Source organism: Mus musculus, chromosome 17 (assembly GCF_000001635.26).
Source record: "Mus musculus strain C57BL/6J chromosome 17, GRCm38.p6 C57BL/6J".
Taxonomy (NCBI): Eukaryota; Metazoa; Chordata; class Mammalia; order Rodentia; family Muridae; genus Mus; species Mus musculus.
The window spans coordinates 45,638,284-45,652,374 of NC_000083.6; the positions used below are offsets into that span (position 1 = coordinate 45,638,284).

At 47.5% G+C, this 14,091-nt stretch overlaps 1 protein-coding gene across 6 annotated transcripts in view; it reads right to left on the reverse strand.

Annotated features, from left to right (window-relative positions):
* Positions 1-14,091, reverse strand: part of Capn11 (calpain 11) — a 29,519-nt gene that overhangs the window by 8,093 nt on the left and 7,335 nt on the right. For 4 of the 6 annotated variants that reach the window (XR_876510.3, XM_011246479.3, NM_001013767.2 and 1 more), the window contains 8 exons: positions 5,471-5,589; positions 4,546-4,679; positions 4,185-4,353; positions 1,520-1,603; positions 1,340-1,425; positions 1,127-1,201; positions 786-949; positions 412-587 (listed from right to left, as the gene is read on the reverse strand). Coding sequence is in view for 5 of the 6 variants with exons in the window: in XM_011246479.3 (XP_011244781.1) it covers positions 412-587; positions 786-949; positions 1,127-1,201; positions 1,340-1,425; positions 1,520-1,603; positions 4,185-4,353; positions 4,546-4,679; positions 5,471-5,589 (1,007 nt within the window). In the remaining variant the exon portion in view is untranslated. The other 2 variants (XM_017317487.2, XM_017317486.2) reach the window with 2 other exon arrangements.

Genomic DNA, 14,091 nt, shown 5'->3' on the forward strand with positions numbered 1-14,091 from the left:
GTTCGAAGCCAGCCTGGTCTATAGTGCAAGTTCCAGACAGCTAAGGCTACACAGGGAAACAGTGTCTCAAATAAAAACCAAAACCCAAACCAAAAACTTAACAACAATAAAAAAACAAACAAACAAACAAACAAATAAAACAAAACCAAAAAAAAAAAAAAAACAGAAAAAGAAAATAGTAAAAAGAGAAAAAAGAAAAAGAAAAAGAGCACACACCTTTATCCTAGACTGGGGAGTTTGCCTGGTGTATATGGCAAAAGAAGAGGAGGAGGAAGGGGAGGAGGGGGGAGGGGGAGGAAGGGGGAGGAGGGGGAGGGAGGGGGAGGGGAGGAGGAGGAGGAGGAGGAGGAGGAGGAGGAGGAAAAGGAGCCAAAGGGGAAGCACCGGTGGCTGGGGATCCCGGGGACACACCGAGAAGATGACAAAGCCTATGGTGAGGAGCTGGGGTCCCTCTCGAGCATGTCTCCAGTTCTTCTGCATCAGTGCCACCAGACAGGTGCAAACCATTTCGTTTTTCTCAGAGTCATCCTCTGGGTCATCCACTTCCGGGAGAGAGATCTTGAACTGGGGGTTGCTCCAGAACGTCTCTGTGGAAGATCCAGGTCAAGGTGGTTGTGCTGGGGCAGGGCCTTCTGTCTTTGACTGGGCCCTTGTTGGGTGCCCTGAGATTCCAGCCATTCCTGCCTGGGTTCCTGAGGGCCGTGGCATTCCACAAACTGTGCCCTCATCCACCCTGCCTCTGTGACTTCCTGCCCAGGCCTAGTTTTCAGGTTGCCCTCGCCTACCCGGGTGGTTTCTGCAGCCCCCTGCAGTGCTTCCCCTTCGCCAGCTGCCCTCATAGAAGGTGGAGTGCCAGCGGCTCTTGTAATCCCAGGTGTTGAGGGCATCCGGGGTGAGGTTGCAGATCTCCAGCAGTGTAAAGTTGCTCATGAAGTCTTCATAGGACATCCTGGGAAGGGGAGGACGGACAGCGCTGTCAGTACACTCCACAGCCACACCTACGGGCCCTGACCTGACTGTGAAGGGACCCTAGGACCTCCTCACCCGAGGCACACCACACAGAGGCGATTGTAGGGAGATGAGGGATGCCTGTGGGGAGTCTGAGGCTCCTCCAAGCCACACTGACCAGAAATCGCCATCATCCTTCTTGTGTAGCAGCTGTACCCGAACATCTGGGCTCACCTCTTCCCACTCTGTGGCTCTGCCAAGAAAAAACAGTGGATGGGAAGGGCAGCCACCTTCAGAGTTCTTATGAAACCTCGAAGCACTGGGGACAAGAGTTGGCCCCACCCGTGACGTTGGCTTCCACAGGAACCCTGCTGTGTGTTTGGTCCCCTACTTGTCACTCCAGGCTCCATTCCATTCAACCCGACCCCAAGGATTTTGGATCCGAATTAGAGTTTCCAACTTGTCTCTGTAGTAGACCTGGAGGCAGAGAGGCATGGATGCTCAGGACCTGGGCAGGGGGTGGCTCTCCCATACCTGTGATTTCTAAGGGAGGCCAATTGCTTGTACTCACATCCTCTAGGCCAGTCACTGCATAAGCATGTCCTCGCACCAGCATGTTATGTGTCATGGTTTCTACTTCACTATTGTCTGTGACCTACAGAAAAGAAGGGAGAGTGTTTAAGATCTGGCCTGGAAATCCTAAGACAGCCATCATTTTATGTGATTTGTAACACGAATATTATATCTACAAGAGGGCATGTCTAATATGGCCTAGAGGCTTTCAAATTCTCTATGTAGCCAAGAGTGATTCTCCAGCCTCAGCCTCTTGAGGGTTTATAGACATGAGACACTACACCTTGCTTATACTTCACACACACACACACACACACACACACACACACACACACACACACACTGGCACAGAGAGGGAGAAGGGAAAGGAAGAGAGAGAGAAAGGGAGATGGGGGGAGGGAGGGAGGGAGAGAGACAGAGAGAGAGAGAGGGAGAGAGAGAGAGAGGAGACAGAGAGAGAGAGACTATAGATGTCACTCATGTGTGTGGTGAATGTGAATACATGAGATGGCCAAAGAAAGCCACTGAATCTCTTCTGTATTTTTTAAATAAATGCTTATTTTGATTTTATGTGTTATGAGAGTTTTGCTGCATGTTTGTCTGATACACATGTGTGTCTGGTACCCTAGGAGTGGCAGAAGGTGGCATTGGATTCTGGGGAACTTGGAGTTACACTTTGAGACATAATCTCTCACTGAAGGTAAAGCTTATTGCTTTGGGATATATAGGCTGACCAGCAAGTTCCAAGTCTTTATGCTCAGCACTGGGGCTATAGGCACACACAGCCCTGCTGGGTTTTTTGTTTGTTTGTTTTTTTGTTTGTTTTAATGTGGGTGCAGGGGATTTGAACTCAGATGTTTGTTTGTTTGTTTGTTTGTTTGTTTGTTTGTTTTTGAGACAGGGTTTCTCTGTATAGCCCTGGCTGTCCTGGAACTCACTCTGTAGAACAGGCTGTGCCTTGAACTCAGAAATCCACCTGCCTCTGCCTCCCAAGTGCTGGGATTAAAGGCGTGCGCCACCACTGCCCGGCTGAGATTTAGATCTCACATGGAGAGGAAACACCTACTGAGCCGTCTCCTCAGCTCCTGTACATTAGATTCGGAAGCAATTGGTGATTCACCCGCAGTAGTACAGGAAGAGCCTTTGTTCCCCTAGTTCGGATTTCCAATGTTTTGCAATGCTGTACTATAAGTTGAATGTATAGGAGTAAGCCTAGAGCACTTGGGAGGTGAAGGTAGGCAAGTTTCTCTGAGTTTGAGGACAGCCAGGAGTACATAGTGAGACCCTGTCTCAAACAAACAAACAAACAAACAAACAAAACCAAAAGCCTAAGTAAACAGGTAAGAGGACAAAACAAAACAAAAAGCTCACAGAACAAAGCAAGCACCAGGATGCAGGTTTTGACGCAGCCTGCATATCTCCCTCTAGCTTATGAAGTGTGTGTGTGTGTGTGTGTGTGTGTGTGTGTGTGTGTGTGTGTGTGTGTGAGTGTTTTTGGCTGTGTGTGTCTGCGCACTATGGAGGCCAGAAGAAGGTTTGGATCGCCTAGGACTGGAGTTACAGACAGCTGTGTGCTGCCATGTGTGCTGGGAATTGAACCCTGGTCCTCTGGAAAAGCAGACCGTGGAGCCACCTCTCCAGCCCCTTCTTCCTAGCTTTGTCCCTGGTCACTTGCAGTTGGCTGTGCAGCTTTATCACAGATGTAGTTTCATGGATTTGTCACCAAAGTTATGGGCCAGGTTCTTTACTGCTTGCATCTCTAAAGGGCCTTTGTGTCCAGGGTCCCCTCATCCTCTCCTTCCTCCCCTGACCATCATTAATACTCCAGGACAATGCTGTCATTACAAGAAGGTCATAGAGAGGCCCCTATTGTTAGGGGCTGTCGTTGTCTGTACTCTATGGCATGTAAGAATTAATTGGTTTAGCCTGGTGTGGTGGCGCACACCTTTAATCCCAGCACTTGGGAGGCAGAGGCAGGTGGATTTCTGGTCTACAAAGTGAATTCCAGGACAGCCAGGGCTATACAGAGAAACCCTGTCTCGAACCCCCCAAGCCCCCCACCAAAAAAAAAGAAAGAAAGAAAAAAGAATCAATTGGTTTAACTTAATTGAGTCACCCGCAGAAAGGCAACTAACTCCGATTTTCTTTGCTATTACGAGTACAGCCTGCAGAAGCAAGCATCTGTGTGCAGGCTTTGCGAAGAGTAAGTTCTACTCTGCCTGAAATAAATACCCCGCTCCCATAACCGCGGTTACATGGAAGCACTCTGGGTACATTTATTTATTTGAACAAATATTTGTTGAGTGCCTAATGCATGCTGGGTATCGTCCACAGTCCCAGGGTCCAATAGTGAATGCATCCCATAAAGGTCACTGCCAAAAAAAAAAAAAAAAAAAAAAAAGGTCACTGCCTTTCTGGAACCTTCTCCCTTCTCCCTTGAGAAGACAAGCTATGAAAATTTGCATTATGAGTTACTAAGGGGTCACAGAAAGAGAAAGTCGAAACAACTCGGAGGCTGTGCCCGGTGAGAACAGTCATTCTGCACTACAGGCAGACAAAAATTAGTTCAAGAAAGGGGTAGCTAGTGATGAGTCGTTGCGGGGTAAGAGCCTTGGGGTCGGGGTGGGGAGCGACAATATCCAACAAGACCCAGCTTGGCTTACTTCAATGGAACAGCCCATGAGGGAAGACTTCTCCAGGGCTTTCTTGAGGAGCCTTAGCATGTTGCCAGGGGGCTTCTGGAGCGGAATGCACTGTGCTACGCCGCCTGTGAAATCTTCCAAACCCTCCAAAGTGCTGCCTCCAGACAGCGCTCCGTAGGATCCGATCAGCCTGCAGGCAGATAGGGCGCTGTTAGGAGATGTCAGTTGGGGTGAACAGTCAGGCAGAATTGTGAGGGAAATGAGGCATGCCTTATCGTGGCCTGTCTCCTCCCCTGGTTCAGTTAGTGTCCTAGCCCACCTTCCTTGGCAGCCAAAGCCAGGCAGCTCAAGGCCAGCCTGGTTCCTGGCCTGGGCAACTCACTTGGCGTAGGCCTTCTCCAGCAGGGCGCTCCAGAAATCCTGGCGATGGGAGGCGTGCACGAATACCAGCTTGTTGTTCCTAGTGGGCAGCCGGTCGTCCACGACCACGTTCAACCAGTGCCCAAACTGCCAAAGCTGTGGGTGGCAAGGGGACATTTGTCTGCTTACAGGAGATCTGTCCTTAGAGCGCCCCCTCGTGGTCAGGACAAGAACATACCAGCAACAATTACTCAAACTGGAATTCTTTTGTTAAAAAAGGTATATATGTATAGTGTGTGTGTGTGTGTGTGTGTGTGTGATATCTGTCTGTTATTTTTCTCCTTCCACCATGCAAGTTTCAGGGATCAAATTCAGGTTGCCAGGCCTGGGGATAAGTACACTCATCCACGAAACCATCTTGACCAAGGCCCAGTCATTCTTTAGAACAGGCGAGGGAAAGTCAACAAAAGCCTTAAAATCTTAAAATACCTCCCTATTTTCCACACCTCCATCCTCCCTTCCTGTCTTTCCCCTGATCAGTTATCGGTTAAACATCCAGGTTATACCAATTGTATGGTGGAGATTTTCATGTACACAGGAGTGCCTAATGCGCATTTGTGGATGCAGGCACATGGACCACACACACACACACACACACACACAGAGAGAGAGAGAGAGAGAGAGAGAGAGAGAGAGAGAGAGAGAGAGAGAGAGAGAGAGAACAGGAAGAGAGCCACAAACAGCTAATTATTTTCTTTAGAGTTTAAAAAAATTAGCTTTCATAAGCAGATATTTCTCTGAAAGTTAGTTGAAAAGTATTCCCAAACAGTGTCAAAATAAGTACATACATGATCTCTCTCCCCCTCCCTTCCTCCCTTCCTCTCTTCCTGTCTTTCTCCTTCCTTCCTTCCACCCCTCCCTCCTTCTCTTTCAGGTCTTCCCTTTACCTGAAAGTGGAAGATGCCAGCATAGTTCTTCTTGAAGCTCTGATTTCTGGGCACCACACGGTACAGCAGTTTGGGGCAGGTGGTAAGGGAGCCAATGGCAGCCAGGAGCCAGCAGTCCCCTTAAAGGCAGGCAGGTAGGGATTGCCCCTTGAGCGGCCTCACATGTGTGGAGGTCCCAGACTCAAGGGAGTCACAAACCAGGGTGACACGCTTTGGTTTGGAGGAGTTTAGGCTAGGCTGCACAGCATCCTGGTTGCTGTCAGGACAGGCTCCTATCTGTTGAACATATCCATTCACCTCTCTCTGTGGCCCCCATTCCTACTCTGTGCACAGGTTGCAGTAGTGGCCAAAGGCCCAAGGTGTGTCTTGGAACACTTCTGTAATCTCAGCGTTTGGGTGGTGGAGGCTAAAAGGATTGTAAGTTCTTTTGCCACCAACCTGTTGTACAGAGTGAGACTTTGTCTCAAACCACTCAAGAGTTGGAGCGATGCCTAGCAGCTAAGAGTACACCTTCTCTTCTAGAGGACTTGAGTTCAGTTCCCAATATTCATAGCAGGTAATTTGCCACCACACGTCACTCTAGGTCTAGGGGAAATCTGACACCTCCCTCTTCTGGTCTCCACAGGCACTGCACTCACATGCACATACACACAAAATTCAGAAGGAAAATCTTGCCTGGTACATGCCTTTAATCCCAGGACACAGGAGGCAGAGGCAGGTGGATATTTGAGTTCAAGGCCAACCTGGATTGCAGATCGAGTTCCAGGAAGGAAAGGGCTATAGAGAAATCCTGTCTTAAAAAAAAAAAACAAAAGAAGCCGGGCAGGGATGGCACACGCTTTTAATCCCAGCACTCAGGAGGCAGAGGTAGGCAGATTTCTGAGTTCGAGGCCTGTGGGAAGCCGCCCCCACATTCGCCGTCACAAGATGGCGCTGACATCCTGTGTTCTAAGTTGGTAAACAAATAATCTGCGCATGAGCCAAGGGTATTTACGACTACTTGTACTCTGTTTTTCCCGTGAACGTCAGCTCGGCCATGGGCTGCAGCCAATCAGGGAGTGATGCGCCCTAGGCAATGGTTGTTCTCTTTAAAATAGAAGGGGTTTCGTTTTCTCTCTCTCTTGCTTCTCTCTCTTGCTTCTTACACTCTGGCCCCAAAAAGATGTAAGCAATAAAGCTTTGCCGTAGAAGATTCTGGTTGTTGTGTTCTTCCTGGCCGGTCGTGAGAACGCGACGAATAACAATTGGTGCCGAATTCCGGGACGAGAAAATCCGGGACGAGAAAAAACTCCGGACTGGCGCAGGAGGGATACTTCATTTCAGAACCAGAACTGCGGATCACGTTTATAAAGGTTCCCGTAACACAGACTGTTGAGAAGGATTCAACTGCCGAATTCAGAACTCATCAGCTGGGGAACGACGGTGATAAAGGTTCCCGTAAAGCAGACTGTTAAGAAGGATTCAACTGTATGAATTCAGAACTTTTCAGCTGGGGAACGAGAGTACCAGTGAGTATGTTTGGCCTTGAATTTTTTCTGGTGTTAGGAGCCCTTTTGTTCTTTTTCACATGCTATCAAGTGATTAAGATAGGGCTGAAAATTCTAGAGGAAATTCAGGACAATCTATCAGAAGTAAAGCGGGGAGAGAGAGTAGGAACAAAGAGGAAGTATGGTACACAAAATAAGTATACAGGCCTTTCCAAGGGTCTTGAACCCGAGGAAAAGTTAAGGTTAGGTAGGAATACCTGGAGAGAGATTAGAAGAAAAAGAGGAAAAAGGGAGAAGAAAAAAGATCGATTAGCGGAGGTCTCTAGGAGATACTCGTCACTAGATGAGCTCAGGAAGCCAGCTCTTAGTAGCTCTGAAGCAAGTGAAGAATCCTCCTCTGAGGAAACAGACTGGGAGGAAGAAGCAGCCCATTACCAGCCAGCTAATTGGTCAAGAAAAAAGCCAAAAGCGGCTGGCGAAAGTCAGCGTACTGTTCAACCTCCCGGCAGTCGGTTTCAAGGTCCGCCCTATGCGGAGCCCCCGCCCTGCGTAGTGCGTCAGCAATGCGCAGAGGGGCAATGCGCAGAGAGGTGCGCAGAGAGGCAGTGCGCAGAGAGGTGCGCAGAGAGGCAGTGCGCAGAGAGGTGCGCAGAGAGGCAGTGCGCAGAGAGGCAGTGCGCAGACTCATTCATTCCCCGAGAGGAACAAAAGAAAATACAACAGGCATTTCCAGTCTTTGAAGGAGCCGAGGGTGGGCGTGTCCACGCTCCGGTAGAATACGTACAGATTAAGGAAATTGCCGAGTCGGTTCGTAAATACGGAACCAATGCTAATTTTACCTTGGCGCAGTTAGACAGGCTCGCTGGTATGGCACTAACGCCTGCTGATTGGCAGACGGTTGCAAAAGCCGCTCTCCCTAGTATGGCCAAATATGTGGAATGGCGAGCTCTGTGGCAGGAGGCGGCACAGGCGCAGGCCCGAGCAAACGCTGCTGCTTTAACTCCAGAGCAGAGAGATTGGACTTTTGACTTGTTAACGGGTCAGAGAGCTTATTCTGCTAAACCTGATAAGAGGTATCAATGGAAGGTCTTACCACAGGGGATGTCCAATAGTCCTACAATGTGCCAACTTTATGTGCAAGAAGCTCTTTTGCCAGTGAGGAAACAGTTCCCCTCTTTAATTTTGCTCCTTTACATGGATGACATCCTCCTGTGCCATAAAGACCTTACCATGCTACAAAAGGCATATCCTTTTCTACTTAAAACTTTAAGTCAGTGGGGTTTACAGATAGCCACAGAAAAGGTCCAAATTTCTGATACAGGACAATTCTTGGGCTCTGTGGTGTCCCCAGATAAGATTGTGCCCCAAAAGGTAGAGATAAGAAGAGATCACCTCCATACCTTAAATGATTTTCAAAAGCTGTTGGGAGATATTAATTGGCTCAGACCTTTTTTAAAGATTCCTTCCGCTGAGTTAAGGCCTTTGTTTAGTATTTTAGAAGGAGATCCTCATATCTCCTCCCCTAGGACTCTTACTCTAGCTGCTAACCAGGCCTTACAAAAGGTAGAAAAGGCCTTACAGAATGCACAATTACAACGTATTGAGGATTCGCAGCCTTTCAGTTTGTGTGTCTTTAAGACAGCACAATTGCCAACTGCAGTTTTGTGGCAGAATGGGCCATTGTTGTGGATCCATCCAAACGTATCCCCAGCTAAAATAATAGATTGGTATCCTGATGCAATTGCACAGCTTGCCCTTAAAGGCCTAAAAGCAGCAATCACCCACTTTGGGCAAAGTCCATATCTTTTAATTGTACCTTATACCGCTGCACAGGTTCAAACCTTGGCAGCCGCATCTAATGATTGGGCAGTTTTAGTTACCTCCTTTTCAGGAAAAATAGATAACCATTATCCAAAACATCCAATCTTACAGTTTGCCCAAAATCAATCTGTTGTGTTTCCACAAATAACAGTAAGAAACCCACTTAAAAATGGGATTGTGGTATATACTGATGGATCAAAAACTGGCATAGGTGCCTATGTGGCTAATGGTAAAGTGGTATCCAAACAATATAATGAAAATTCACCTCAAGTGGTAGAATGTTTAGTGGTCTTAGAAGTTTTAAAAACCTTTTTAAAACCCCTTAATATTGTGTCAGATTCCTGTTATGTGGTAAATGCAGTAAATCTTTTAGAAGTGGCTGGAGTGATTAAGCCTTCCAGTAGAGTTGCCAATATTTTTCAGCAGATACAATTAGTTTTGTTATCTAGAAGATCTCCTGTTTATATTACTCATGTTAGAGCCCATTCAGGCCTACCTGGCCCCATGGCTCTGGGAAATGATTTGGCAGATAAGGCCACTAAAGTGGTGGCTGCTGCCCTATCATCCCCGGTAGAGGCTGCAAGAAATTTTCATAATAATTTTCATGTGACGGCTGAAACATTACGCAGTCGTTTCTCCTTGACAAGAAAAGAAGCCCGTGACATTGTTACTCAATGTCAAAGCTGCTGTGAGTTCTTGCCAGTTCCTCATGTGGGAATTAACCCACGCGGTATTCGACCTCTACAGGTCTGGCAAATGGATGTTACACATGTTTCTTCCTTTGGAAAACTTCAATATCTCCATGTGTCTATTGACACATGTTCTGGCATCATGTTTGCTTCTCCGTTAACCGGAGAAAAAGCCTCACATGTGATTCAACATTGTCTTGAGGCATGGAGTGCTTGGGGGAAACCCAGACTCCTTAAGACTGATAATGGACCAGCTTACACGTCTCAAAAATTTCAGCAGTTCTGCCGTCAGATGGACGTAACCCACCTGACTGGACTTCCATACAACCCTCAAGGACAGGGTATTGTTGAGCGTGCGCATCGCACCCTCAAAGCCTATCTTATAAAACAGAAGAGGGGAACTTTTGAGGAGACTGTACCCCGAGCACCAAGAGTGTCGGTGTCTTTGGCACTCTTTACACTCAATTTTTTAAATATTGATGCTCATGGCCATACTGCGGCTGAACGTCATTGTTCAGAGCCAGATAGGCCCAATGAGATGGTTAAATGGAAAAATGTCCTTGATAATAAATGGTATGGCCCGGATCCTATCTTGATAAGATCCAGGGGAGCTATCTGTGTTTTCCCACAGAATGAAGACAACCCATTTTGGGTACCGGAAAGACTCACCCGAAAAATCCAGACTGACCAAGGGAATACTAATGTCCCTCGTCTTGGTGATGTCCAGGGCGTCAATAATAAAGAGAGAGCAGCGTTGGGGGATAATGTCGACATTTCCACTCCCAATGACGGTGATGTATAATGCTCAAGTATTCTCCTGCTTTTTTACCACTAACTGGGAACTGGGTTTGGCCTTAATTCAGACAGCCTTGGTTCTGTCTGGACAGGTCCAGATGACTGACACCATTAACACTTTGTCAGCCTCAGTGACTACAGTCATAGATGAACAGGCCTCAGCTAATGTCAAGATACAGAGAGGTCTCATGCTGGTTAATCAACTCATAGATCTTGTCCAGAAACAACTAGATGTATTATGACAAATAACTCAGCAGGGATGTGAACAAAAGTTTCCGGGATTGTGTGTTATTTCCATTCAGTATGTTAAATTTACTAGGACAGCTAATTTGTCAAAAAGTCTTTTTCAGTATATGTTACAGAATTGGATGGCTGAATTTGAACAGATCCTTCGAGAATTGAGACTTCAGGTCAACTCCACGCGCTTGGACCTGTCGCTGACCAAAGGATTACCCAATTGGATCTCCTCAGCATTTTCTTTCTTTAAAAAATTGGGTGGGATTAATATTATTTGGAGATACACTTTGCTGTGGATTAGTGTTGCTTCTTTGATTGGTCTGTAAGCTTAAGGCCCAAACTAAGAGAGACAAGGTGGTTATTGCCCAGGCGCTTGCAGGACTAGAACATGGAGCTTCCCCTGATATATCTATGCTTAGGCAATAGGTCGCTGGCCACTCAGCTCTTATATCTCACGAGGCTAGTCTCATTGCACGAGATAGAGTGAGTGTGCTTCAGCAGCCCGAGAGAGTTGCAAGGCTAAGCACTGCAATGGAAAGGCTCTGCGGCATATATGAGCCTATTCTAGGGAGACATGTCATCTTTCATGAAGGTTCAGTGTCCTAGTTCCCTTCCCCCAGGCAAAACGACACGGGAGCAGGTCAGGGTTGCTCTGGGTAAAAGCCTGTAAGCCTAAGAGCTAATCCTGTACATGGCTCCTTTACCTACACACTGGGGATTTGACCTCTATCTCCACTCTCATTAATATGGGTGGCCTATTTGCTCTTATTAAAAGAAAAAGGGGGAACTGTGGGAAGCCGCCCCCACATTCGCCGTCACAAGATGGCGCTGACATCCTGTGTTCTAAGTTGGTAAACAAATAATCTGCGCATGAGCCAAGGGTATTTACGACTACTTGTACTCTGTTTTTCCCGTGAACGTCAGCTCGGCCATGGGCTGCAGCCAATCAGGGAGTGATGCGCCCTAGGCAATGGTTGTTCTCTTTAAAATAGAAGGGGTTTCGTTTTCTCTCTCTCTTGCTTCTCTCTCTTGCTTCTTACACTCTGGCCCCAAAAAGATGTAAGCAATAAAGCTTTGCCGTAGAAGATTCTGGTTGTTGTGTTCTTCCTGGCCGGTCGTGAGAACGCGACGAATAACAGAGGCCAGCCTGGTCTACAGAGTGAGTTCCAGGACAGCCAGGGCTATACAGAGAAACCCTGTCTCAAAAAACCAAAAACCAAAACCAAAACCAAAACAAAACAAAAGAAAAGAGACGTGTGTGTGTGTGTGTGTGTGTTGTATGTGTGTATGTGTGTGTTTAGGGGGGGTGTCTTGTTACTCTATCATGAGGACCAGAGTTCAGCTCCAAGTACCCAAGTCAGATACCTCACAAACACCTGTAACTCCGGCTCTAAGGGATTGTATGCCTTCTTCTGGCCTTTGAGGGCACCAGCATACACACATGTGCATACTCTGACACACATACACACATGATATAAAGAAAAAATTAATGTAAATAAAAGAAAGGATGTCTCCCCCATCACCCAGATGGCACTAGAGATGCTGCTCTGTGTCTATCCCACTGAGTCCTGGAGCTAGCTGGAGATGGAGCACAGAGCCATGTATCAGTCACCTGCCACCATCTGTCCCCTGGATCAATCCTCAGTGATGGGGCAGGTAAGAGGTGTGAATTCCCAGGCTTGGCCAAGCTTTTGGGCCCTGGCAGGTTTCTGTTATGACTTAGAGACCTCTGAGGCTGCAGGCAGGAAGGGACACTAAAGGACTCTGCAGTCACCAACACAAGGGCACTTAGGGGTCTCTGATTCCCAGTCTCCTTTACCCAGCATTTCTCTGGCCCACTGAGCCACAGAGGCAACTGTGGTCCCAGGGCTCCTTGGCCTCTGGCTGTACTTATTTCTGCCCTTTTTCCTGCCACAGAGAGAGAATAAAGTGGTCTTGGTGCCTGCCCTGGTGATGAAGGGTGGGAGAGGAGGCTGTGAGGCAAGACTAGCTCAGGGAGGAGGAGGGATCCTGCTCCCCAGGGCAATGTCAGGAGACTCGATGACCCATTGTGTGATAGCCCATGCCAAAGGAGTTTTAGCACCTGTGATAGACAATCCTTTTTGCTTTTTTTCTCCTCAACAGATATGACCTAAACCTTCTACGTTTTTTGTTTGTTTGTTTGTTTGTTTGTTTTTTTTTTAAAGACAGGGTCTCCTATAGCCTACCCTAAGGCTACTTTAAACTCATTGTAATGAGGATGACCTTAAACTCCACCACTTTCTTTTTCTCCCGCAAGGTCTCTAGGCTTCTGGCTAGCCTGGAACTCACTATGTAGACCAGGCTGGCCTTGAATTCATGAGTAATCCTCTGGCCTCATCTAGATCTTTGGATTATAGACACATGCCACCATACCCAGTTTTCCTCTGTGTTGAGGATTGAACCCAGGGCTTCCCGCATGCTAGCTAAGTACTCTGCCAACTGAGCTACACCCTAGCCCCATCGTCCTTTGCATCCTGAGTATTAGTATTAGTATGTGTGTGTGTGTGTGAAAGAGAGAGAGTGAAAGAAAGAGACAGACACAGAGAGACACAGAGAAACAGAGACAGAGAGAGACTCTGAGATCAGTTGGGTGAGGATATATCAGTGGTAAAATGCTTGCCTAGGTGGCTGAAGGCCCTGGGTTCCATCCTAAGTAAAATAAAACCAAGCCGGGTGGTGGTGGCACACGCCTTTAGTCCCAGCGCTTGGGAGGCAGAGGCAGGCGAATTTCTGAGTTCGAGGCCAGTTTGGTCTACAGAGTGAGTTCCAGGACAGCCAGGACTATACAGAGAAACCCTGTCTCGAAAAACCAAAAACCAAACCAAACCAAAACAAACCCAAAACCAAAAAAACCCAAATGAGCCAAGTGTGACAATGCACACATTTAATCCCAACATTTGGGAGACAGAGGCAGATGGATCTCTGTGAGTTCAAAGGCAGCCTGGACTACATAGTGAGTTTGAGTCCAGCTAAGGCTACATAGTAGGATTTTTTTGTCTCAATAAATTAATAAAAACAAGCAAACAAAACAAATAAAGGAAAAACCCTTGAGTTACTAAGTGGAAGTCAGTGCAGTGTGGACACCCAAGCCGCTGCTTTGAGGACAAACCTCTGGCAAGAGACTCAGCCTCCTGCCAACAGCCAAGTAGGCATGGAGGCCTCATGCCACAGGACAGTATCATCTCCAACGTGGAACTATCAATCCAGCCAAGCCTTCAGAGGGCCAGGGTCCCATAGCGCAGCTGACCTCAGCAGCAGCATCTCCAGGCCCTCTGAGCCAGCCCTGCCCCTCTGCTTCTGGGGTTCCCTCAAGAGAGCCCGGGGTGAGAATTGCTTGCTGGTTGTTTGAGACAGTCTCATGTGGCCTCAGGTTGACCTTGAACTCCTGATCCCCTTTACCCTAGTGTTGTAGCCAGCCCCGTGCATGGTTTGATACCTTTAAAAAAAGGAATTATTTTGTCTCTCTGTGTCTGTCTGTTTGTGCACATGTGGTGTGTGGGCACTCCTGTGCACATGTGTGTGTGTGTCACTTCTGTGCACAAGTAGTGTGTGAGCACTCCTGTGCACATGT